This window comes from Crotalus tigris, unplaced genomic scaffold, assembly GCF_016545835.1.
Source record: "Crotalus tigris isolate CLP2741 ecotype Arizona unplaced genomic scaffold, ASM1654583v1 scf7180000019465.582067, whole genome shotgun sequence".
Taxonomy (NCBI): domain Eukaryota; kingdom Metazoa; phylum Chordata; class Lepidosauria; order Squamata; family Viperidae; genus Crotalus; species Crotalus tigris.
In genome coordinates, this window is record NW_024097551.1 from 152,784 (window position 1) to 179,815 (window position 27,032).

The following is a 27,032-nucleotide window of genomic DNA, read 5'->3' on the forward strand; positions in this document are numbered from 1 at the left end:
AGATTTCAAAGCACAAAGGACTCAAAATGCATTAAATTCTCTCTGATGTTCAACACAAGATATGAAAGCCGAAGAAAAAAGAAAATTGATTATGGAAAAATTCACCTTTTTTCAGATAATAACTGCAATGTGAATCACGGCAAGATATCTAAAGTAGACCAGCAAATGAAAGATAGCGACATTTAGCCTTATTTCAAATATTCCAGTAATAGACCACTCTGATAATTGAAGTTTTTAAATCAAATTGTAAGCAATGGGGAAAAATAAATTTACATTAGTTTTGACACTGATCTAAACTCATTCAGCATCACAGTGGGGCAGAAAGGATGGGATACAGCATAATCATTCATCTCCAAACCCCATCCTTGCACTTTCCAATTGCTCTTTCCAATTTTAATACAGCACTTGAGGTGAAGTCTCATTAAATCAACTGTTAAAATAGCCAGGGTTTTTTTCCATAGCCACTGAAAACTCCTGGAATATTGGAGACTGAAATGACAGTCAAATATTTCCACAATCTCTTTTGAACTGCTTTTGAAAAAAGCAGTGATCTACAGCAGAGATCTACAGAGTGGAGGATCCCAGTTCAGATTTAAAGCTATTGAAGAACATGTAAATTAGGAAGTTAGATACACAAATCTTTTCTTCATGCTTTTGAATGGAACAAATGTTTTCCCACCATAAAATTTATTTAAAAAAAAAACTAAGTTGAAAAGCAAATGAAAATTGACAGGCACCAATAAAAATGCGGACAACATCTGTTTAAAAGCATTTAATATATCAGAAAGACATTCCTTTTAAAAATACAGTCTAATCAGTCCTCATTATGGCTGTTGCCTTCCTATGCTATCCACCACTTGGCATGTGTGGCATCTGAGTGGCACTGAGATATGTTTCAGATTCTCTTTTGCCAGAGACAAAGGCCTTTTTCAGACTTCACTCTTCTTCTTCATCTCCATACGGTAAATGATCTGATAACCATCATCCCAGGCATAGATCTGCCTCTCTTTGGGGTTGTACTTCATACTGGAGTGAGAACCATATCGTTTTGGGAAATAGACTTGGGCAGCATCTTCAGATGCCATTGAGCCACTGACATCAAAGGTACATTGAATACGGGATCGGCTGGGCAACCGGGTATTGTATACTACATAGAGAGCTCCACAGATAACAAAAGCACTCTCTGCATTCTCCCGAGGGCATGGTGTGTCCCACATTTGCTCAATGTCTAGAGATGTAGGATCTAGTTTGGCCAAAGCTATATTTTTCTCATTTTCTTGTGTGGCATAAATAGCCCAGATGCCTTCCTCATCAGCCCCCAAATCAATGTAGTTGTAGGATGCAAGACCAAAGACAGGGATCTGCTCCTCAGCTGGGAAGACAGAACTATCAACAATCGTTTTGTTGGTCAAGCTAAATTTGATGACCTGAAATGTGCCATGTCGCCGAATATAATAAAGATACCCTCCATATACCAAATGTCCTGTGCCAACCCATGGATAGGGCAACTTGATGCGTGCAGCCTTTCGGGTAGCAGAAAAGAGGGTGAATTCTCTCATCCTTGGAAAAACATAGACAGTGTCATTGCTGGTGCCATCAAACACATAGATCTTCTCTGAATTACTGAGTGGGTCTTTGGTCCAGAGTCCAGCAGTGCTGCCAAACCTCTTTAATATCTTCATGGCTTTGACTTGGGATATGGTGTCACTGCAATCTATAAAGAATAATTATAGTATGCTTAATATCTACTATTTCACATCATACTGAAGCATAATATCAACAGATGTAAGCACATAAAACATTCCATGTCATGTTCAGAAATAGGTGGCTTAAATTTTACAGATTTCTGAAATTATTTATATTTTATATATCACAAATTATTTATAACAACTGCTTTATTGATAATTAAAATATTAATGGCCTTCTATAATATATGCCAATGCTATAAAAAAACAGTATCTTATATTCATTTATTAAAAAGATCTTGACAAACTGAAACAATGGTCCCTATCCGATAAAATGAGTTTTAATGTGGAGAAAAGCAAAGGTTTACATTTAGCAGGAAAAAACAAAGATATAAGTACAGATTAGGTGAAACCTGGCTCAAAAACAATAACTGTGAGAGGGACCTTGGAATCCTAGTGGACGATCACTTGACAATGTGCAGCAGCAGCCAAAAAAGCTAATACAAAACTGGATTGTATAAACAGACGCATAGAATCAAGATCACATGAAGTATTAGTACCGCTTTATAAAACCCTATTAAGACCACACCTGGAATACTGCAACCAGTTTTGGCCACCATACTACAAAAAAGATATTGAGACTTTGGAAAAAGTTCAGAGAAAAGCAACTAAGATGATCCAAGGCCTGGAGGCTAAAATATATGAAGAACGATTGCAGGATTTGGGTTTGGCTAGTCTAAAGAAAAGAAGAAATGGGGTGACATGATAGCAGTATTCCAGTATTTGAGAGGCTGCCAGCAAGAAGAGGGGGTCAAATTATTCTCCAAAGCACCAAAGGGCAGGACAAGAAACAATGGTTGGAAACTGATCAAAGAGAAATGCAGCCTGAAATTAAGGAGAAAGTTCCTAACAGTGAGGACAAATAACCAGTGGAACAGCTTGCCTCCAGAAATTGTGGACACTCCATCACTGGAGGTTTTTAAAAAGAGACTGGACAGTCACTTGTCTGAGATGATATAGGTTCACCTGCTTGAGTGGAAGACTGGACTAGAAGACCTCCAAGGTCCCTTCCAGCTCTATTCTATTCTATTCTATTCTATTCTATTCTATTCTATTCTATTCTATTCTATTCTATTTTATTCTATTCTATTCTATTCTATTCTATTCTAATTTTTGTATGTTAAAAGTATGCTTTCCTGCAAATATTTTGCCCATTTCTGATCCAAAAGCATGTACTTTCTAACTGATGAGATATAGCAAACAACTAAGTTAACTTAGAAAGTATACCAATGATACCTTACCATATGAAATTCTAGCTTATACAGATTACCTGAATATACTTAGGGTAAAACTGGGATTCTCTACTGGACAGTCTGTGCAAAAAAAAAGATAGGTAATGAAGGTCAGGATCTTAATTGCTGGTAGCTTTCAAGACAATTGCCCAACAATTTGTCTGGTATGATATACGACTCCTGCCTTGGGCAAGGGGTTTGATTAGAAGACCTCTGAAGTCTCTTCTAGTTCTATAATTCTATGCTTCTATGTTATTGATGAACTTTTGAGAATCTTTTGGAATATTAGTGGTGTTTATGACACAGGTAAATTAAAGCCTTCAAGATGTTTTGCTACGCTGTTGCCAAGAAGGAAAAGAAATTCGAAGCTGCCGCAACAGAATTAGAGTGGGAACATGGAACATAAAAAATATGAACAGGGGAAATCTCAGCATAGTGAAAGATGAAATGAAAAGAAAATGACTACAGATTGACAATTTAGACATCAATAAATTGAAGGACATAATTGAACACACATAAGAAATGGTGTTACTTTCATAATTATGAAGAATGTTGCCAAGATAATTCTTGGATACAGTGCAATCAATAACTGAATATTGTCAATCAGACATTGCAGACAATCCTTCAACATGATGATTATCCAAATTTATGCTTCAACACTGATGCAAAAGAAGAGGATTTTAACCAGTTTTATTATCAAGTTCAATCTGAAATTAAAAGTACATAAAAGCAAGATAGGCTGCTTGTTGTTGGAGACATTTAGATGATATTCCCCATTTACAAGAACCTCTACAGTGTTCCTCAACCTTGACAATTTTAAGGCATGTGGCATTGCTGGCTGTGGAATTCTGCGAGTTGAAGTCCACGTGCCTTAAAATTGTCAAAGTTGAGAAACACTGCTAGTACTAGAAGATGAAGGATCAGTATTCCTAATCTTTACCAAGTCAGAAGACTAAAGTAATTGATAGAATATCTATGAAAATATGACAAACAATAGAAGAAGAATCAATAACCAAACAATGCCATTAAATCTGGAGAATAAAATGTGCTTCTTATGTGATAGAAAACCTTTGATTGTGGCAGGAATATGCTTAGGGAAATAGGAATCCCAGAATACCTGATTGTCCTTATGCAAAGCCTATATGGGTAATCCTTGACCTATGACCATTATTTAGCAACCCTTTGAACTTATGACAGTGCTGAACCAATAGAGGTTAAAAACAGTCCTTGGAGTCTAGCTATCCCAGAATCACTGCAGTCATATGATCTCAACCTGGATGCCTGGCAACCCATTTGTACTTATAATCAGTTGCCAACTGTCCCATGATCACATGTTCACCATTTGCAACTTTCCCTGCCATCTTCCCAGAAAATCAATGAGGAAACCAGCAGGGAACATTGCCAGTCTCTGGGGTAAATCTCACCTACCTGGCTACCCTCCTCCAGCACCACTGCACTTGCACCATGGTAGCCACTTGGGCATTCTTACTCACACTCCCTGACTTACATCACACCTCCAGGCACCCTTACTGACCTGTGCAGTGCCTCTCATGAACCCCATTGCACCTTCATGCACCTTCCTAAATTTCCTCATGCACCTTTGCACACCCTCCCTTTGCTGCACCTCACCCCTCATTGATTGTCCTTGGCCTTCCCCGAGCTCACCCTTGCTATCTCCTCCACCTAGCAGCAGCCACTTACCTGCCTGCAGGCCTGGGATTTGGAACTTTCAGCCAGATTTCCCATTAACTTTGGTTGTGGGAAGCTGGCAGAAAGTTGTCTTATGTAATGATCATAGGATTCAGTAAACCAGGACTGCAGGGATTGCCATTATTAAGCAAGACAATTATGCTTTATGACCACAGAAGCTTGATTGAAGGAAGATATGCATGATTTTAAAACTGGAGAGTAAAAATCAATAATCAAAAATCAATGACACTACTTGGATAACTGAAAATGCAAATAAATCTGAAAACTTTAGTGATGAAATGCAGGGAGTACACGGAAAAAAATGAAGCTAAAGAAACCTAAAAAAGGCCAAACTAATGACAAGAGATACAGCAACCAGCCTTATCATTAACTCAGAATAATTGAAGCTCCTGGAAGATTGTAGTAAATTTGAGTACTTGATTATCAATTAATTGTTTATATCTGTTATAAATGAATAAATATTGAAATGATGGATTATCTCTGTCTTTTAGGATCAACTATCAACAATAAAGGATCAAACAGTCAAAAATACATCTCAGACCAGCACTTGATAGGATAGCAATGAAGGCCTTGAAAATATATTCAGATATCATAATGTGTCAATATCCACAAAGGTCAGAATTGTGTAGAAATGGTTTTCACTATGACACTCTGTGGAAGCAAAAGTTGGACTTGGAGCAAGCAAGATATGAGAGTATTAATGCTTTTGAACTTTGGTGTTGAAGATCAAGGTTGTGAATAGCCAAGAAAACAAATGGATCACAGAACAAAATTCTTTCTTGCGGCACAAATGACCAGGCACACATGATTGCATATTAGATAAAGGTCTATTTCCTTAAGTCCATAATTCTGGGAATGATTGAAAGGGAAGAAAAAAGAGGATAGCCAGCAGTAAAATAGATGGACCTGAATTCAGGGGTAACGGTTGCCCACTGGAAAATGAGACAGGAGAAAATCTATGTTGATCCAAAAAAACTGGACCTTCCACTTACAGGAAAATGCTAGGAAGAAAACAAAATCTGTTGTTATAAAATGTAAATGTTATTTCTGTTGTAGGAATAAAATATTAAGCCCCGTCCCCTTGTCCAAAACTGTCCATCCGCTTAGGCTGTTGTGTTAAGTGAAGGAGAAATGCAACAACTTCCATTGGTGAGGACGTAATTAATTACAGCTTCTGCTGTACACCAACTATATCATTTTGTGAGCTTTGCATGTTAATCGTTAAAATAATTTAAGGCTATGCCCTTTTTAATAACAGGCTGCTAATCTGTCTTGATTTCTTTAACAATGACCAACATAAAATTACCAGTTCTCCACCGCAATGAAGTCTCTTTTTTAATGGACATTTGTTATATTCTAATAGGACAATTGTTTTCAGAATACTGAAGTCCTTCTTCCCTCTAGCAGAATTTTGAATTGTAAGATATGAAATAGAGTTGAACTGTATATCTAATCCCCACATGGTGGTATACATTTACAAAGCCTATCTTACTATTATTTTATTTAGTGGCTAGGCTGACATTTATCACTAAGCTGAGGCTTTCTGAGCTATGGTTTTGTGAATAATTGGCTCAATTCACACACTACATCAATCAATAAACCATAGTTTACACACCAACATGGCTGGATTAACACAGCACGCTAATCCAAACCCAACAACCCACATTACAGCTTTACCCAACATGCGAACACTGCCAAATATATCTTAATAGGTGATCGTAACATTTGTGAACCATATGAAAAGATACGTGAAAGGATCATTGGGACTGGCTTCTAGTGCGAGCACATGACCTTGAACAGGGGTCCTCAACTCTCAGAAGTTGAAGTCAACAAGTCTTAAAGTTGCCAAGATTGAGGACCCCTGACCTGGAGGATTCTGCTTACCTGTCAGTTTGTCATATTTCTCATTCTTACGCTTCTTGCCAGTAGAAGCCTGATTCTCCATTAGCTTATCATCTACTTCCACACAGGGTGGGGCAGGATTTTGGGTCTCAAGATAGTCCACCTCTCGCTCTAGTCGGTCCACCCGTATTGCAGTATTTTCCACCTCTGCACGGAGTATTTCCTTATCTTTTTCTACTGTCTCCAACATGGACACCACCTTATTCTTGAAATCTCTCAGTTCAGTGGAATAACGGCTACTCTGGTCATGCCACTGGGAAATGCGTTCCTGATGGTACAAAAGGAATTAGAAGCTTTAAGGGAAATGTAGAGGAAACTCTTTAGCAAGCATGCCATGTCCATAGAATTGCAGAAGAAATTTAAAAAGCTCATAACTGGGTAAAAAATGAACTCAAACTCAAACAGCATTCACTGTGTAAAAATCAGATTATATTTGATTTCACATATTACAGAGTCTTTGTTATTGTAGGCTAAATACTGAAAATCATGAACTTAAAATCCTGTCATGTTAGAATATCAGCTAACTCTGAGATATTTTCATCTACCTTCTGGATTTGCAGGCATCCCTATGTACCCGTATTTTCATTTTTAAGATTTTCTGCAATTTAGTTTTGCTTTTAAAATTACCAAGTTGCAATCTAGACTTTAGAACTGTTATTTTATGATTCTGTCTCCCAGTCAGCAGCATGCATCCAGCTGCTAACATTCAGAATAGCTGGGTAGAGAATTCTTGAATTTATTGCTGAAGTGCTGTTAGACTTATTATGTTTAAACAAGATGCTCCTGGTCTTCCAAATAACTGTGGCATTTTAAAATATGGAACAAGACTTTACAATCGGGGGGAAAATGTTGTTGCATACCTACCTTTACAAATATAAACTAAGCAGCCTGAAATTTTCACATTCATTCAAGCTTCCATACCATCATCTACAGTCATGAACAGCACTCTCTTTCAAATTGAACATGTAGTGAATTCCTGCTTGAGAGAGGATGGTTTCTTCTCATCTAGCAGTTCAAACTATTCCATAAGAAAACTATACAACTGCAGTCCTAATGCCTTGTGCCTACCAAGTTCAAAGATGAATGTGTAAGTTGCCATCTCTATGTACTCACCTCTAAGCCAGCCAGCCTTCTCTCCATGTATTCCATTAACTGCTGTTGCCCATCGACAGCACTGACCAGGATAATCAGCAGAAGCAAGATATGTTGAGGAGCCATGATTGTGCTGGTTGCCTTGTGCTTTGCCAGCCAGAGATTTCTGTACCAGAGTCTACCTCACACTATTGGAATGTTTTGACAGTTTCTCTGTAAAAGAAGGGGGAGAAAGAGCATACTCTCATTTGCTAGATTTTATTAAATCCAGATGTCTAGTTGTAGAAGAGAGGCTGGCCCATTCCAAAAGAAGACAGCATTGAGTCTTAACTCCTTTATTACCAGAATCTTACAACTACTGGAATTCAGAAGTGAATTGGATAGGAAACAATACTATACTTATATACTGTTACTTTGCAATCACATAGTCAACAAATTTACAAGTATAAAAATAATACAGAAAGCCTTCTGCAGAGCGGTATCTTTGTCCTGGGAGATGGATGAGAAAAACTTTCGAATGGCATTTAGACCTTCTTGGAATATTTCAAATATCTTTGTGTTTACCTGTCTATAATTTGTTTATGGCAGACTCACCTACTTTTTATTGTGTGTTCATATAAATATTTCATTTGTAAATATGATTGTGCACACATTATATGAACCATGTATTGCTTAACTATCACTTATTGAACAAATTATAACTGACTGGGTGTACACATTTCATTAAGCAACAAACGTATTACAGGGGTTGAATTTGTAGGAGGTGACCAGGTGGAGCCTGTGGGCAAGGTCAAACACATCATCAGTTTTGAGTCATTAGGTTCCCACAAGAAAGTCCAGTCCCCATGAATTCAGTTAAACCTTATCTGGGGTCAATTTGACTTGACCATTAGAAAAACAGATTCCTATGTATAGATAGCATGAAATAAACTTTTGGTGCTTGAACTCTACTCCTGTTCCTGGTTTCTTGTGCTTGACAGAATTCATGCAGTATTCTAAACCACAACCACACTGTCACTAAACTATGTGAACAAGCTTCATATTGACTTGACTTATTCAATTTCTTTGTCTTGTTTCATGATTATATTTTTACTTCAAAATGTAATAATTGTGATTACTTCCAAAAGGATCTTAATAAATGAACTATGGTTCTAGAATAGCCTTCTTCAACAAGGACCTTCTAGTTATAGCTGGAAGTTGTAGCCCAGTGATGGCGAACCTATGGCACGGGTGCCAGAGGCGGCACTCAGACCCTCTCTGTGGGCACGCGTGCCGCCGCCCCAGTCCTAGGCCTTCAGCTGGGTTTTATAAAACTTTTTCGCTTTAGGCCTCCGCCGCCTTGTACAAAAAAAAAGGTTCAATCAATCAATTTCAACTTCTCGCGGGGAAAAAAAATATCTTGCAAAGTTGGAATTGATTGATTGAACTTTTTAGTCCCACTCAGTCTGCTGTTACCACCGCAGCCACGTCCACCCAATGGGCCACACCCACCCAATGAGCCACACCCACCCAGCACCTGACAATGCATAAGTGAGTTTTGGGTTGCAGTTTGGATACTCGGTCTCTAAAAGGTTCACCACCACTGTTGTAGCCCTACTTGCAGTATGATCCCTGAATTTCTTTCATCTAAGGTTTTTTAGATGAAAGCATCCCATCATAGACCTCCCCCACTGTAATCCTGCTCTTGTGTTTACACTTAGGTAAGGGCAAGGAGTGCCAAGATAGGAAGTGGCAGAGGTTATCAATAGCAATAACAATCTTATGTAATAACTATCCAAAGGTCAATATTCCTAGCAAAAGAAAACAGCAAAAAGAAACACTACCAAGTAATCCTATGTTCTTGGTAGTGTGAGAAATGGAGAAATGGAGAAATGGCCACAGAGCACAAAACAATGTGACCAGATTATCCTATAAGCTTTGGTACTGGTTTGGTTAGGGTACTTTATCCTATGTCACAAAATGAATGATAAGTTGAGCTGGAAAATTTGCTTACAGTCCAATTCCCAAGTAAAAATAAATGTATATAATATAATTTTAGAAGAGTGTCTGTGTAAATATAGATCTTGGCATTTGCATACAAAGTACATCTGTTTAGCAAGGGCAATGACTTGAACGCTAATATTATTTGGAAGGAAGGAAAACCACAATTTATACATGAGTACCCACTTCATAAATAAGGTACACATATGAATTTTATTTTACAGGGGAATCAGATACTAAGTATGTGTGTATTGTATCAAGCAGTGAATGCTAGTGAGTAAAGTGGCAAACTTTAAATATTTGTCTCTTGGGAAAAGCGTTCTGCTCAAAATCCTGAGGATTAGACTGCAGACTAATCCATCAAGTATGGATTTCACTGAATAAAAGAAGTAATGGAGAATGAGATGTTGAAATACTTAGCTGAAAAGTAAAGGCTAGACTTTATTATGTAAGCTAAGACTTCCTGAAGAGTTAAGCAAACAACTGTTTCTAAAAATTCATAGTCCAAAACATAGTGGCAACTTTTATTCTGTACTGAGTACTGCTGCTCAAATACTGCCTGGGTTCTGTGACAGTACCACATAGGAACTGAATCTATAGAAATACCACTTATTCTAAATAAGGAAGCCATAGATGAGTGGTTGAGCACATGCTTTGTATGCAGAAATCTTCCTCCCCTATCAGAAATACTACAGAGCTGTGGAGTTTGTACATCATTCCCAAGTTAGATTGAGCAGCTTCTTTCACATTTCAATTTGCTTCTCTATTTGAGGATTGTGTACAACATAGCTGATATCAGCACATGTTTTGAGGGGCAGAGGCTATTTTTGGAAAATTTTATGGGACGGGAATGGGTGTTTTCACATTACAATGTTTGATATATTCATTTCCACCCTTATTTCACCTTGTTCCTTCAATTATGCATACTTTTAAAAAAAATGGCTGGATAATTTTGCAGCCAGATCTTGGTGATGTTATCTCAGGGTGCTCTGGGCATCTTTGAAGTAAGCAAAATAGCTGAATTTCATCTCACAGAGGCATAATACAATAATTTATTTTAATTTTGTTAACTTAACAAAGCTAAAGTTTAGTTTTTATTAACATTCACACTTTCAGCAGGACAATCTTGGATATTTATAGGGCACAAATGGGGGCTTATAGTTGCTCATTTCTGTCCCAATCCATACAATTTTGGTCTTGGCTTAGTGCATTATGTGGATCCAGCTAGTAGTAGTTTAGTCAATCAAGTACAGATAAATCATGGCTTACTGTGACAAAGGAATGCAATCAGTGCTGACAATACCAGACTAGATGGGCCAGTAGTCTAACTCGGTATAGGGCAGTTTCCAATTAAACTTCATTTCAAACATGTCTCAGTTCAAATGAGTTAGAGGAAAAAGATTGCTTTCATCTGTTTATACTTGAAACAGGATTCTGGTATACTTCTGAAGGGTAGGGAGCCTCTGGGTTTTTTTTAGACAAGAGTCAGATTGCAAAGTCTCTCAAGATGCAGTTAAACATTTGTAGAAATTTCATGACCATTTTCTTGATAGTTTATTTGGGTCAATAATAGATTAAGATTCTCACCACTGCCAGCACTAATGTTCTCTTTTGCAAGAAATGTGGGGAATACCTGGTCACTGGCCCGCGACCTGTGACGTGCAGATGATCCTTAAATGTATTTTTGAAGGGAAGGAAGGACTCCTGCTCTAAGAAAAGCCATTACTCAGTAACATTAACTGACTCCAAATAGTAACAAATATAAAGAGTTCTCACTTGCTTAGAAGCTTCAATATGTTATGCTTTATAAGTGACTGAAGGAGAGCAGGAAAAATCCTTCATTGTCAAAGTCAGTTAAAAATGAACTACTGTTCATCTGAATTAGCAAAACAATCAGGTTTTCAGCAAATAACTAGATCAATATCTGTGTGACCAGCTACAGTACTGAAGAATGCCAATAGTTTAGAATTAATTACACGTTTCTTTTCCTGGTGCTTCAAGATCACATTTATTGCCACTGGCAGAACAGAATAGGTCCATGGTGTTTTTGGAACCATTGATTTGCCTTTCCGTTATGAACCAAGGCATCACCTTGCATTGAAGTTATTTCCAGCTGGATGATTTCCAGTGCTACCATTTCCAGTGCCACATTATGCAATTAACATGTCCTTTTAGCTTTTAATGGATGAGTAGCTGGGCGTTTGTTGTGTCTTTTGTTCTTTTTGTTTCTAGTGCTAGTTGGTGAAAGTTGGAAGAATGAGTAGGAAAACATGAGAGAACTACAAGTGGGACATCATCTGGACTGTCAATAAAATTCCTTTCATTATGCAACTGGCCTGTATCATGGAATTTTATTTATTTCATTATATTCTAAAGAGATGATAGACTCACTTAGGTTGAGATGGGCAGTATAGAAATGTGATAAATAAATAAAATTATTCCTAAAACTATGCCGAGATAATAATGGAGACCAATGTATATGCTCTACAACAGGCATGTCAAACTGCCAGCCCACGGGCCAGATGCATCATACTGAAACCACACCCACCCCATTGCCGGCAATGGGGGAAAAGTTGTGATATGCCGCACGATGTCACGTGATGTCGCAAGTGCGTTCTCTAGAATAAACAACTGTTCTGAAAGAGAAATGAAAGATTGGGGGGAAAAGACTGATTACACAACCTATTTCCCACACAATTACCCTTCCATGAACAATACATGTATTGCTGTAGTTTCCAGATATTAATATTAAGTTGTGCAACAATAAGAAAGTAAAATAATTCATATATTTAAATTCTGAGATATGCATTACAAATATTTTTTATCCACCATAAATACAACAAGCTGATACTTTTTTGAAAATTTAATGCAATATTTCTTCATAGGTCACAATTTACCAGCCTTTAAAGCACTATGAGAATTGAATTTAAGACTGATTTATGAAAACAAAGAATCTGATTTTTTTTGTTCAAGATTTCTTCAACTCAAAGCCATATGCTGCCATCTAGAGGCTTTGCTTACAACCATGTTAGCATAACTATAACTACAGACTTTAATAGAAATTTTAAAACATGCCTTTTCAAGGAAACTTTAAATTTCAGTAATATTATCTTATTCCTGGAGTATAAATACCATAACCCTTGTGGCTGATAGAAGTTGCAGTCCAAAATATATTGGGGATGCTAATTACCTATCTGTTGAAAGAAAAAGAATACTTTTTTTAGGATTGCTCAAATAATTCCATAGAGAAACTGCAGGAAGGCCTGACGGCTGCAATGACAAATCTTGAGTAGTAATAGCTGTATCATGACTCCAAGGAATAGATTCAAAGGAGCTCTTCATTCAAAAACTTTGTGGGATTATTAGCAAAACTGTCTCTAGAGCTGCAGATTTTGCATTGAAACATCAGCAAGTTGCCTTGTGGGAGAAGACATAAAATAGACAGTGCTGAATCTGAGTCACAACCTTATATTTTAGCAGGCATATGCATCTTCCAAGGAAAGTGGCACATAGGCACTATAACATAGGCATTCTCACAAAATGGCTACTGTGGGGGAAATTGCCAATTTACCAAATGGCTGTCACTAACGTCCATTTATCAGAATATAAATTAGCTCTGGATAAATATTGCTCTTTTCACAATAGTGCCTTATCATTTTTTTCTAGATAGAATTATTTCCATTAGTCACCATCAGCATCTTTGTAAACAAAGATGTTAAAAGTTGAGGCTTTGTTTCTCATTATCCTAGGCTTCCATTTAATTGAATTAAAATAAGTTTGGGGGGGGGGGAATTGAATAGGACAGGGAACTCAGTAGGTGCCAACCATGACCCTTTGTCTTTTCCTGCTTTATTCCAGCTTAATTATCGACACTTCCATCTATCCATACATATACATATGTATTTCCAAGGGTTCTCCAAAATGGTCAAAACTGAACTTTAAAGGAGCCATCTCAGAGGACAATGCACAGATTCAAACATTGGGTCAAGACTTCAATACTGTGTCAACCTGGGTGGAAATGTAAAATTCTGAGTATCATCAGAATATTGATGTAGCTGATCCCCAACAGATGACCTCATCACATAATTTCATGTAGAGGTTAAACAAAAGAGGAACGAGAGTTTGAATTGTAACTGTCAACCAGTTAGGAGTCACAAGCATGCTTCTCATCTAGTCAACAACAATTGGAACCATCTTAATAAGTTATTACCATCATACTGAACCCTGACTGAAACAAGTCTAGGTAATCCACTTCTTCCACAATTTCTATAGCTGAAGCCCAATCACCATCTCCAACACCTTCTCCAGAGTGGAGAGATTGGAGATTGGACAAAAATTTATCATGATGGTTGGATCCAGCTATAGTCTCTTAAGGAGAGGCTATATCACAGCTTTCTTTAAGACTGAAGGATACCACTTTCCACAAAGAAGTAGGTAAGAACTAATTGGGTCACTTTCCAGGTGACCTTAACCATCTGGAGGGACCTGATTCTAACAAACCACTGGACCACTGGTTTGGTAGAGGAGTCACTAATGGTCAGGCTACAAGAAACTACTTTGGACCATTCCTCTCTCCAGGTATTCTCAGGGTTAAAATGGGTAGATGTTAAGTGAATAGCTGTTTTCTATGCTGGCCTATGGGATTTCAATCTTGTGATGGACAATGAAATATCCTGGGGAATAGGGAGAGCCTTATTGTTCAGCATCCTTGAATGTAGCTGGGTGTGAGCTTGTTGTCTTCTAATGTGGGATGGTATGATATTGCTAAGTACTGGTAACCAATGCACAGGAGTGGGATGCAATGTGCCAGAGATGATATGCGTTGTCAGGCAGAGTTGGACATTGACCATTTGATTGTGGGAACTGTAATGCCACATGCTGGCATAATATTCAGCTGTTGAATAAACCAAAGCAAAGGCTGTTGTTCATAGGGTGCAAGCATCAGCACCCCAGATTGTTCCAGCCAGTCTGTTCAGTAAATTGTTGCAGCTTTTCAATTTTGCAGTTTTTTTCAGAAGTTGTCGGAAGGTTAGTGATATATCCAGTGTTATCCCCAGGTACTTCAGAGAGTTATTACATTGTAAAATATGGTTTCAGAATTTCACTGAAGGCTGGTAATTTGCGTATCTATTGCTGAGATGGAATGTGGCAACTTTTGTTTTGTTAGGCTCGGCTGGAGGCACCATTTTTTGAAATAGTCATCCAACTTCTGAAGATTTTGAGAAAGGATGACCTCTGCATTGCTTCTTTGGGTGGTGAGATTGATATCATCGGCATAAATTAATTTATGAGAAACAGTTTCTGACAGGTTATGGGTGTCCATGTTAAAAAGAGAAGGAGATAGCAGTGATCCTTGTAGTAGACCATTATTCAACTTATGATATCTGCTTCAATTGAATTCTGTGAAAATATGAAATAACCTGCTACTCAACTTGTTACCAATCAAGGCAATGGTGTTAACAATAAGGACAATTAATTTGAGAAGTCCTTCTCTTCAGACAATATTGTAGGCCAAAAAACCAGACTTTTTTCATTTTCCTATTGAATCCATTCTCAAGGTTGAAAGTTAGTGCAAGGATTTAATTGTTACAATCAGGTTTGGGGTAAAATCCAATTTGTTCTGTCTGGATTACAGATTCTACTGCTAGTGCTATTCTGTTTAACACAAATCTTTCTAAAAGTTTGTAGATGACACAGAAAAGACCAGTTGGCTTGTAACTTTGGGGAAGGTTGGATCCTTTCCTGGTTTCAAAATTGCAATAATTTGGATCTTCTTGAATATAGAAGGCAGCCATCCTGCATGTAAAACAGGAGACAAGCCAACACTTAGTTGCTGGTCCACAGTACTTCAGTAGTTCTGGTTACATACCATCAAATCCTGCAGCTTTACCATTTTGTAAAAAACTCAGCCCCCTCTGCAATTCTTCTAGTTTAAATGAGCATGAGTATAAAGCATATGGTAGAAAATCATCCTTTAACAGATCAGGCTTCTATTATTTATAGACGAAAATGGAGAAAAGTTATTACCATTCACTTTGGTCTGACTCTCTGCCCCTTAGAAGAGCAGCCAATACATTTCTCTCTCCCAATGATTTTAGTTTTCATTCATTTACTTTTTCTATTCTCTAAATTTTTCTATCTATGTATTTTTTTTAACAATAATCATCTTGGTGTTCTTTTAAACATCAACAAAAAAGAATCTAATAAAAGGTAAAGATGCTGTTGAGTTGAGCTCAATTTTTGCTGACCACATCCAAGTAGTTTTCTCAGTGGTTTTCATGCAATACTTTCTTCAATATTTTTTTCAATTTTGCAGTCTTGGCCATAGACCTGGAATTCCCAAACCATTCCCCCACTCAAGTCCAACCAGAGCAGACACTGCTTACTTCCAAAATTAACTGAGGTAGGATAAGCGTTGCAACATACAGTACAACCAATTGCTAGGTGTGCATCAGAAATAATAGGTTGAAACATGTAGAGTGAAAAATGATTGGAATATTTTATTAAGTTGAATCAAGAATTTGAGTTTCTAATATAACATTGAGATGACCTCTGGTGCGAACAGAATAGAGGTAGTGCATCCATTCTTGCTCTTCTTCACTTCTCAGGAGCTCTCAGTGGACATCTACTATGTTAATAGATAAAATTGCTCAAGGGTTGGGAGTGTGGAGCATTATGTTGTATTGGTTTTCTTCCTTCCTCTATGGCCAGTTCCAGTTAGTGTTAATCGGGGAGAAGAGGTCCCAGCCCTCAGCCCCTCGTTGTGGAGTGCTAGAGTTCGGTACTTTCTCCCACTGAGTGAGATTATCTGATAGCACAAAGTGAGGTGATGATATGCAGTGTTACATCCATCCCAAACCAATTAAGTCATGCTGTGGGTGTCCTACCTCAATATCTAGAAGCTGTATTTGATAGGGAACAGGCTTCAACAAAACTTAGTGGCTTTAGACTCTAGGGATCTTTGATTCTGGGGACTTTCCATCTCTTGTTCTGGATGGAGTTGCACTGCCCCAAACATAATCTATGTGCAATAAAGGAGATTCATAGCTCCTGTTTAGGTAACAGGTGGCAGCTATTGATAGGAGGCCCTTTGATCAATTACATATTGTGTACTGCTTGTGCCCATTCCTAGCCTGGGAGATTCTGCTCAGTCACTCACACCTTGGCCACTTATATGTATTATTGCAATTCGCTGTATATGGGGGCTACCCTTGAAGAATATTTGTAAGCTTCAGCTGGTACAAAATGTAGCTAAGTGGGCAGTTATGAGCACCCCTCAATCAGCACACACTACACTTGGGTTTTATGGGCTATATTGGTTGACAATTTGTTTCTGGATGCATTTCAAGATCCTGGACATAACTTATAAAGCCCTTCATGGCATGGGACATTATTTGAGGGATGTTTTCTCTCCAATTACATCTAATTAGATCCAGCAGGAGGGGCAGAGGGACATGCTCCAATTCCCACCAAATATTGTCTTGTGGTGCCCAATAGGAGAGTCTTTTTTGTTGTTGTTGTGACTTTCGCTCTGTGGAGCATCATATCCCTGAAATTAAGAGTGCCCCTGACTGCTGACATTTCACAAGGTTCTGAAAACATGGTTTTGCCAGTGGGCATAAGTACCTGAGAGTGTGGATCCTTATGGATCTCAGCTCAAGAGGCATATCATACAAGAGAAATCATAGACAAGAACAAATGATTGACACATTGCAAACTGTTGGAAAACCCTCAAGAGGAATTTAAAATTAAATCAAGAGAGTAAACATAAGGATATATTTGTGAATGTTTTCTCCATTTACAGTTATCAAAGATTCAAAATGGATAAAAAGATTTATGGAGCAAAATAAGACAGAATTAAAGTACAAATATGCACTGATGGTGAACATGCAATTGCTGAAATGTTTAAACTTTTCCTGACATTTGAAATGGAGGAAGAATAGGTTAAAAAATGTATGATACACTGGTTATAATGTACCAATGAGAAAACTACAGTCAAAAATTTACGTTGTGTTATGAACTTTAAAATAATTGTTTATAAAACAATTTGTTGGTATGTGACACCAGAGGAATTATACACAATGTATAAAGGCAATTTCAATATATGTTAAAAATGTGAATAACATGTAGGAACAGTTTATCATGCTTGCATGCTGAGTCTATGGCTCACTTGGCTCATATTGCAATTGAAGGCTCTCCTTGCAACTTTTCACTATATACCATGATCCTATGGAACAGCTCTAGTGAAAAAAATAATGCCTACCCAAAACAAAAAAGCCTGGAAAATGGGAGATAGTTCGAAGAATGGGAATGAACACAAAACAAGATGAAATATAACCACTTCCTGTAGTTTTCTGAAACTACTCTGCTCTGCAGTGAGAAAAAAATGCTCTCTGTATCATTGCTAAAGTACCATTTTTTTTCTTCTCCGTTCTTTGAGGAACGTATGGATGCAGATCACTGCCTCAGCCCAAATGGAACCAAAGGAAAATTAAACGTCTAGTCTGCCTGGATAGTAGATACTCGATCCTCAGAACATGTCCACTCAACAAAAAATCTTTTGGATCCTGACATCAAATTATGCCTCACTCTTAAGTGCTAAACTACCACATACAATACTGCTGACAAATTCCCCGTTCTCTTAAAGGTGGCCTCCTTTTCCCCTTTCAACTGATTTTACATGGTATACTTTACATAAATATGGGACTTGGCACAAGGTTTTCCTTCTTTCATTTTATTTTGAAGTACAATTGGGAGTTAAAAAGGGAGTTAAACCATAAGGGCTTTTCAGTCGGAAATCAACAAATTAATAGAATACAGAAAAGTAACTTTTTTATTGATGCATTGCAATTGTTCTACATTTTTACCATATTATGTAGAAAATACTTAAAATACAAGCTACTTTGTAAAACCAAAGACAAACATTGAATCCAAAGATAAACCGTGTTTTCACAATGGACCCTTTTCCCATATAGTTAGTATTAAATTTTTAAATATCTGTATTTCCTCTTGTTAAAATGATTTTTACATTATCCCCTAAGTACATTGGCAATACAAACATAGATCAATAATTGTCAGAAACTACCTTTATCTAGCGGCTTGTAAAAAGGAAGAGCACAACCAGAAAAAAGTTAAATTCTACACAGTAAACTAGCATATCAAATACATTTAATAAAGTAGGAATTCCATTGCAATATCAAGGAGTCAAGCAGAAATACTAACATTACATATAATGCACTGCTACATGTAGTGAATTAGATAATAGTTCAAGCTGAATCTGAAATCACACATTATATAAAGTTTAGCAACAAACAACTATGTCAACATGCGGCACCATTCATAAGTTAAAAATTAAAACAAGAAAGCAGGGCTGTGCCAATCCCAGTCACCTAGAAGCAATTGAATTTCATGTTTAAAAATATATTGAAATCAGAGGTATGGTACTGCACTGTTTAACTATGTGCAAGCAGTAAAGCTCAGAAGCTGCCTTTGCAGTGGAGTATCAAGAAAAATGAGGTGAAAGTTTAGCTATCAAGAATGTTAAATAATAGGTTTAATCACAAAAGTGACTAAGTAAAGCATAATTTGTCTTGCTATTACTAAAAATAAATTTACTTACAAATGAGCTCAGGTTGCAGAGAAAAGCGCAGCTTACTCACAGGCATGTCCTACAGATTTCAGAACTTGCAGAAAAATGCAGCCATAATATTATGGGGGTATTCCAATTCCCCCAGTAAAGGAGACTAAACTTTTGAAACATTGATTTTTGTGCATGAAATAGGTGCATTTACTTGTAGGCTACACAACTGTGAGGCTATTGCTATCTCGCCTTTCATTGTGAGGCAACCTGGAAATGCACTGGGAGAAAAAGATGCCCCTGCAGCCTAGTTCTCACAAATCATATGAGGGATTACTTTCAAAAATCCTCCCCCCCCCCCACATTTTCAGCCAGGAAGAATCCTGAACCCAATACAGGTGTCAAAGCTGATGAAAACTTCCCTGCTATTGACTCCTGTACCTGGAGAAAAAGTGAAGGGGGGTGGTGGTGTTCCCAAACCAAAGCAACTGGAGTTATGTCTCCTTTCCTGGGATGATGTCCATTTGGAAAAACATTCCAGGTGCACATTGAGAGACTTTAAAGAGCTTAGAGGCAGTAGTATGCTATGTGTGTAACTTGCTATCTCACCTGCTTTGTGAGAAGAAGGCCTTTTAGAGAAAACCCTTAATATACATTTGTTTGCTTCCAGTTATGAACTGTCTGGTCGCTGCAACAAATTACTGAGGAAGTCAGAATCAAAAACTTGGGAGAACGTTTTTTGTTAATGATTCATAATTGCTTAATTCTGATTATATATAATTACACTTTAAACTTTTTTTTTGTCTTAAAAAGCCAGTTCTTTTGTTCGCTCAGAACTGACTTGAGGTAAAAATATGATTAACCCATTCAAGGATAAGTTGTTTTTAAGACCTGTACTTTACATTTTCCAAGCAGAATTACTGAAAATCCTTGCTGCATTGGAAATATTATAGTAATATATTAATATTAATATTTTAGTATTGATATTTTAATATTAATATGTTTAATTGGTAAAACAATCCACTTTCAGATTTTCTGTAAAGGCGGATTGAGATACAGGTCATGGCACTAAGCAGAAAACTATTCTGAGAATATTACAGCAACAGAAATTGTTGTTGACACCAGTGATGTAAAGAACTGAAATTGCGTATCTTCACATCAATACAGAAGAAAAAAAAAATACAACAGAACAAGAGTACAGTAAACAAATGTTCAGCTAGACACACTGTTAACCACTCTCCTCTATTGACAACAGATTCCTCACTAGAAAGGAAACTGTAAGGCTTGTGGTCCACAGACTATTTAGAGCTATTGGAATAAGTGGCTTTAAGACCTCTGAAATCTTGGCCTCACTGAAATCATGACTCCTCCCTCCCCAGTTCCTGACTAATGGATCAGAGTTATTGCCGGTTACCATTTCAAAAATTGTTCACATTTGAACTATTATAACATGTGAACATGCGTGCTCCAGAAATTGGTTTAATATACTTAGTATTATTTTTTTTTGTAAAGTACAAAATCTAGTCATTTAATGTAGATTGGATGGAAAATAAACTGGGTTCCAAGGCTATTAATGCCTTTTATTGCTGTAGCAATACCACTCTCCAAGACAGTTAATTCTCCATTTGGCCAAGAAGTCTTTGCATAATGGCAGTGGTGAAAGAAACAATTGTGAAAGAATTCGGGAAACCAAATGAGATTTAGAAGCTCACCACTAGCAGGCCAGTTCATGTGTTATTTCCTTACAGCAAGTGCTACAGTTTTCAAAACTTTCCAAAAGCCAAATTACTAGCGGTGTTAAATAAAACTTAGATTATGTGCTTTCCAGTAAGCTCTCTTTGGTATAAAAGTTCTAATTGTAACACCAAACTAGAAATATTTTATAAGCAATTTCTGCTACACACATGGGTAACAATGTTACAGTATACCCTAAGGGAAAGAAATTGCACATGCTTAAACACCTCTGAAATACCAAATATGCTTTCCAATGCATTCCTAGCATAATACTCTTAAAGACGCATCAACAGCTAGAACAGTTAAATTTTGAGGGGGGGGGGAAGGGTCACTCAAAATAAAATACTTAGGTTATAATCCATCTAAACTGAAGCATTTCAGACACCACACTAAGCCTTGGTTAGAAGCTATAATTTGTACTTGATTACAAACTTGTTTGATCTGGCAAACCAAATTATTCTGTCTCTAAGCATACACACCATGATCAAACCATGCCATACAATGTTTTCCCCAAGCTGGTCTATTCTAGATATGCCAATTCCCATCATCCCCCAATTAACATGACAGGCTGTTTGGCATATCTTGAAGGAATAGTCTGTTTAGAGGGTAATAGGTTAGTAAACCAATGCTTTCTAGAGAAGACTACCCTACACCATGGCTTGGCTGCCCTATGACTGGAAACTCAAAGCGTAGTCTGTATTTTATACTGTGGTTAACAAATGCATGGCTTGGCTTGATGTCTGAACTCACTCGGCAGTTTCAGGGGGATCAAATTGTGAATATTCTTAGCTTTCCAGCTGAAGTAAGCAAGACTAAAGAAATACTCAGCTTTGGCTGAATGGTGCCCATTGTTCTATTTATGTTGGCATTGAAACTTAAAGCAAATGGTTTCGTCACCTATATCTATCCTTAGTGGGACTTATTTGATGAATTGCTTCAATTTGACGGAGAGTGGAGGGCTTGCTGGTCCATCATAAGGCAAGCTCACTGTAAACTCTAGTCACACTACATAATCATTTAAGGCACTACAATATTGGGAGGGGGGGTTTACACACCAGTCACACATACCTGTGCAAAACAAATCAGAAGATATCCTTGTCTCTCATGCAGCTTTTTTTTCCCCTTTTCTCTCTTTCTCTCTCAGTGCTACAGTGATGAGCTCTAGGCAATTGCATTATTTCACATACATTCCAACATGTATTAACAACTCATTTTGGTTTAAATACAAAGGAATATATCAATTTCATCCCCAGAAACATTTAAGAGTTAGACAAACACTTAAGTACAGGGTTCAAGTATAATCACTACACATTTTGATTACAAAGAGAGAACATTTGGGATTAGCAGGAAATTTTGCTTGTTGTATTTAATTCTAATCAATATGTACATATTTCATTTTCTGTAAAATATTAAAACATCACCATTACAAAACTTCTAAAATAGTTTTAAATTCAGTAATAAACATTTAAAATCTGCAATTTTGTGTCATGTTTTTGCAATCCCTACATGCATGTATTGTATACAAGTCTTAATAAGAGCGCTTTAATGTTTCCTGCCAACAAATTCCTAGGAGGAGATGCTAGCAAAGTATAAAAAGTTTACATTTCAATAAGTTGATGTTAAGGTGAATTTTGGATTCTTCAGCTAAATGAACCAGGCAAAGAAATACAAAATGGGCAAGAGAAAAAAATCCAGTTCTTAATGTTATTTTTAAACTGAAAGAATATAATTCTAATGGCCTAAACCTCAGATAAATCTCTCCAGAAACTGCACATCTATTCAGTTTAGTGAACCTTACAGGAAGTACTTCCCAATGGCTTCTGCCCTGAAACAGTAATGCAATCCTAAATATGTTCAGCTAAGTGCAAGAGCTTCTGGATAATGCAGTCATTATAACATTACAGACTGTGATCTCACAACAGAAAGTAAATTCATCTTTCTGCAATTTTTTCTGAAAAAAAAAATCCCTCATTTTCATTTTGAAAATTCACACATTAAAAATAATCTGTGGTTTAAAAGAAAGCTGTATACAAAAATGCTACACTATCCTTCAACAGATATAATTAAAATCAGGGAATTGAAAAGCAATATACATATGTCTATGTACACAGATAAGAGAAGCTAAAGAAAGAGAGAAAAATAACTGCTTTCTAGAATTCAGCTCTTGCCTTTCAAGAATATGAATTACAAAATTAAAATTAAAATACTAACTCAAGTTTATAAAACAGCCCTAGCAACCTAGAGTTAAATGTGCATTTTAGTGGCAATATGAGTTTGTGCAAGCTGCTAAAATAATTTAAACAAGTACTATTTAATTCTAATACATTTTTTAAAGAACAGCTTTTTTTTAAAAAAAAGTCACCGATTTGCTTCTGATTAACATAATAGCTTTAAATAAATGGGGTTCAGGCCTTAGTTGTTTCTTTTTAAAGCATGAATAAAAATTAAATGTAAAATCTTAAATGAGAATTGATTCAAAAGATTCTACCCAGTCATCACCTATGTTTCCCCTGAACAGCAGGGCTCCACCAACAGTACCACCTGATTCTGGAGAGCATAAGCAGAATTGTCAACAAGGGGTTGATTCCCCATTATTTTCCTTGGATTCTACAGAGGTTCCTGTTGTGGAACTGTTAGAATACTGCAAAACCTATTGCAGATCCCTTCACCTCTATGATCGTTCATGACTTCAAGACAGTTTCTGCCCCCAAATTACAAGTAAGAATACTGATTAATCTTGGTAGGACTTAGTGGGTATCCAGTGTAAATTGCAGATCCTCTGGAAGCACCAATGTAGGACTGGGCAGCAAACTGATGTTGATACTGAGCAGGTGCTACGTTGGCAGAGGTTAACAAGCTGGGTCCCACACTGACTGGGACCTGGTGCACAAGAGTGCTTGGATGGGTTGTATATGTGGTATGCCTGGAGGAGCCCTGAGGGGAAAAGAGATGAGCAATTGAATTGGTGGAGCCCAAGGTGGCAGCAGTAGTAGGCGCATAGGTGTACATGTGAGGCTGGCTTGCTGTGGCTGCTGCCAAGTGAGGGTGGACTGGGCTGCTATGCTGGAATGTATACGGAGCCTGAGCAATTGTTGTTGGCAGAGGAGCAACATAGGCCTGCTGCCTGCGGGGAGCTGGATTTCCACTTCTTTCTTGAGAGGCCAGTACACTTGCTTGCTGGTTCTATAAAGTAAGGAACAGGGTTAGAAAGAAAGCATCCAGAACACTATTATACCAAAAAAAAAAAAAAAATGTCTAATAGGAGGCAGAGAGGAAAGCAAAATAATGTTCCTAGTACATATCAGATGAAGAGGACTTTTTTCCACCCAAAGAGAATCTACCTTCTGGAGCTTACAATATAGTAGATACTGCAACTTCCTAAACAACCTTCCAGACATCTATCTAGCTCCCTTATTCTCCTTAGTTTTAATTTTTAAGAAAAATTAACATTTACATCTGCATAGTAAAGGAAATACTCTGCACCTTACATTTCCTTTCCTTGTATCAGAGAGCATTCTATGAAATATTCTTGGTGAGGAGGAACAGGCTGCCTCTTTGGTTTTTTGAAGGGAAGGGAAAACATTAATGTGGTTGGGAGAGGGTACCACACTTTTTTTGTTTAGTTATGAGAAAATAGCATTTTGGGTTGTGCACTGCAAAGATAAATATAAGCTTTAGCATTTGGGCTCACATCCCATTCTTTACCTTGCACTCAATTCTGGAATGAAATTTGGTTGATTACATTTATTTGTTTGTTTGCTTGCCGCCCACCTCGTTTCAAAGTAATTCTGCACTGTTTCTTCAAATTTTTAGCAATGCACATAGTCATCTGGGGTGGGGGCGCGAGGGGGGACAATTGATTAAATGTGTGTGGCTATCTCACAACACAAACCTCTTGATGAACAAACTTGCACCCAATATTGGGACACAAATATTATTGTGACACACAATGCATTACTTTTCATCATCAAGGTTTGTAGTAGATGCCAGTGGCCATACTCATGAGCCCAAAATGGTCAGAAATCCTGTTTATTCTAATCTTGTTCCAAAAAAGAGGCATAAGGATGGCTCAATAGGTTTTCCTACATAAAGCAAAAGGCTGAATTACATGGTCTTTATGGTGCTGTCCAAATCCATAATTTATGAAACAAAAGCAGAAATCAACTACTGAATGCAAATTTAGTACTACTGCTTTTTGAAATTTCCATCATTCACAAATTCTTTTTAGTATTTTCTTTTTAACTGTTCCTTTACTATACAGCACTACTAACTGCTACTATGTGAACACTGCAGCAGGATATAGGACGCCAAATGATTTGACATACCTGGCTAAGGTTAAGCGGTTGTACACCATTTGTCACTACTCGGTGTTGCCGATATCCAGTTGGTGTGATACAACATCCTGATGTTTGCCCACTTACAGATGCCATTGGCTTGATCTTACTCAGGCTAAAGACTCCTACAATACAAAACACCAAATTTAGTCCATAAAGAATCCTTCTCTTTAATACAGTAAAGGAAATAGGATTCAATCCAAAAGTAAATAACTCTTTAAATCTTTAAAAGAAAAGCTGCATGAATGAAGGCCAAATCTCTTTGAGGATAAGCTATATCAATCACAGTATTGCCAAAGGAAAGGAAAGGCAAAATCCTGGGGAAGCTACATGCTCTCTTGAAGCAATGAGTAGACAAAGGGGTGGAGCTCTGGGATGAAAAGAGGCATGCTTTAGGAACAGCTTTAAATCAAGGTCAGATGTTCTAAATTTCTACTAGATGTACTAGACTTTGGGTATATTCTATGAACTTTTTGAAGAAACCAATCATATCACATTTTTGAACATAACATTTTAAAATTGACTTGCTCTTTTATTAGTGGATGAGATCATATTAACCCCACAGATGTCTCACCTAACTAAGGTCCAGTCTATTGTCTTATTTCCTTCACATTATTGCACGCCCAAGTAATTAAAACCTGCATATTCAAAAAACACAGCTAGTCCTCAACTTATGGCCAGAATTAAACCCAAAATTTCAGCTGCTAAGCGAGATAGCTGTTAAGTGAGTTTTGCCCCATTTTACCACATTTCTTGCCACAGCTGTTAAGCATATCACTGCAGTTGTTAAATTAGTAACACAGTTGTTAAGAGAATCTGACTTCCCCATTGACTTTGCTGGTCAAAAGATCACAAAAAGTGATCACATGATCCCAGGACACTGGGACCACCATAAACTCCTGAAGTTTGATCACATGACCATGGAGATGCTGCAACAGCTTTAAGTGTGAAAAATGGTTGTGAAGTCACTTTTTAAGTGCCATAGTAACTTCAGTCACTAAGCAAACTGTTGTAAGTCAAGGACTCCCTGTAATATATAAAATCCTATCAGCATAAAACAGCTAGACCTCAATTTACGATCACAATCGAGCCCCAAATTTCTGTTGCTAAGTGAAACATTTGTTAAGTAAATTTTGCCCCATTTTATGACCTTTCTTGCCATAGTTATTAAGTGAACCACTGCAGTTGTTAAGTTAATAACACAGTTGTTAAATGAATCTGGCTTCGCCACTGATTTTGCTTATAAGAAGGTTGCAAAAGGTAATCACATGACCCAAAATACTGCAACCGTCATAAATATGAGTCAGTTGCCAAGTGTCCAAATTTTGATCATGTGACTATGGAGATGTTGCAACAGTCGTAAGTGTGAACAACAGTTTTAAATCACTTTTTTCAAGTGCTGTTGAAACTTTGAATGAACACTAAATTAATTGTTATTAAGTCGAGGTCTACCTGTATTAAAATGGTAAAACACAGCCCCAAAATATTTGCCTCATCCCAAAGTTTTCAACACTGGTATAAAAAAGAAAAAAAAAGAAACTTAATTTTTCCAGAAAAACTATCAAAACTATCTACCAACCTATCTCGTTGGTATCTGAATTAAGGTGGTACTTAAAAAGGAGGAGCTCTAAGGTTTGAAAATCTGTTCTTAAAATAATCTATTTTTAAGAAACTGCTTTAAAGCATTCACAGATTTTGGGGTATATTTCTAAAATCTTTCCTCTTG

At 37.2% G+C, this 27,032-nt stretch overlaps 2 protein-coding genes across 6 annotated transcripts in view; both read right to left on the reverse strand.

The window, feature by feature from the left end:
* Nucleotides 1-757: 757 nt before the first annotated feature.
* Nucleotides 758-7,890, reverse strand: OLFML3 (olfactomedin like 3). The gene is made up of 3 exons (XM_039362463.1): nucleotides 7,703-7,890; nucleotides 6,572-6,857; nucleotides 758-1,714 (listed from the first exon to the last, which is right to left on the reverse strand). Exons 1-3 carry the CDS (start codon nucleotides 7,805-7,807, stop codon nucleotides 930-932), a joined length of 1,176 nt encoding a protein of 391 aa, XP_039218397.1. The 5' UTR covers nucleotides 7,808-7,890; the 3' UTR covers nucleotides 758-929.
* Nucleotides 7,891-18,471: 10,581 nt separating this feature from the next.
* The window catches only part of HIPK1 (homeodomain interacting protein kinase 1), a 48,282-nt gene continuing 39,721 nt past the window's right edge, over nucleotides 18,472-27,032 (reverse strand). For all 5 annotated transcript variants that reach the window (XM_039362452.1, XM_039362454.1, XM_039362453.1 and 2 more), the window contains 2 exons: nucleotides 25,298-25,431; nucleotides 18,472-24,155 (listed from right to left, as the gene is read on the reverse strand). In XM_039362452.1, coding sequence (XP_039218386.1) covers nucleotides 23,685-24,155; nucleotides 25,298-25,431 — 605 coding nt within the window. In that variant the 3' untranslated portion in view covers nucleotides 18,472-23,684. The remainder of the gene's footprint in view (nucleotides 24,156-25,297; nucleotides 25,432-27,032) is intronic.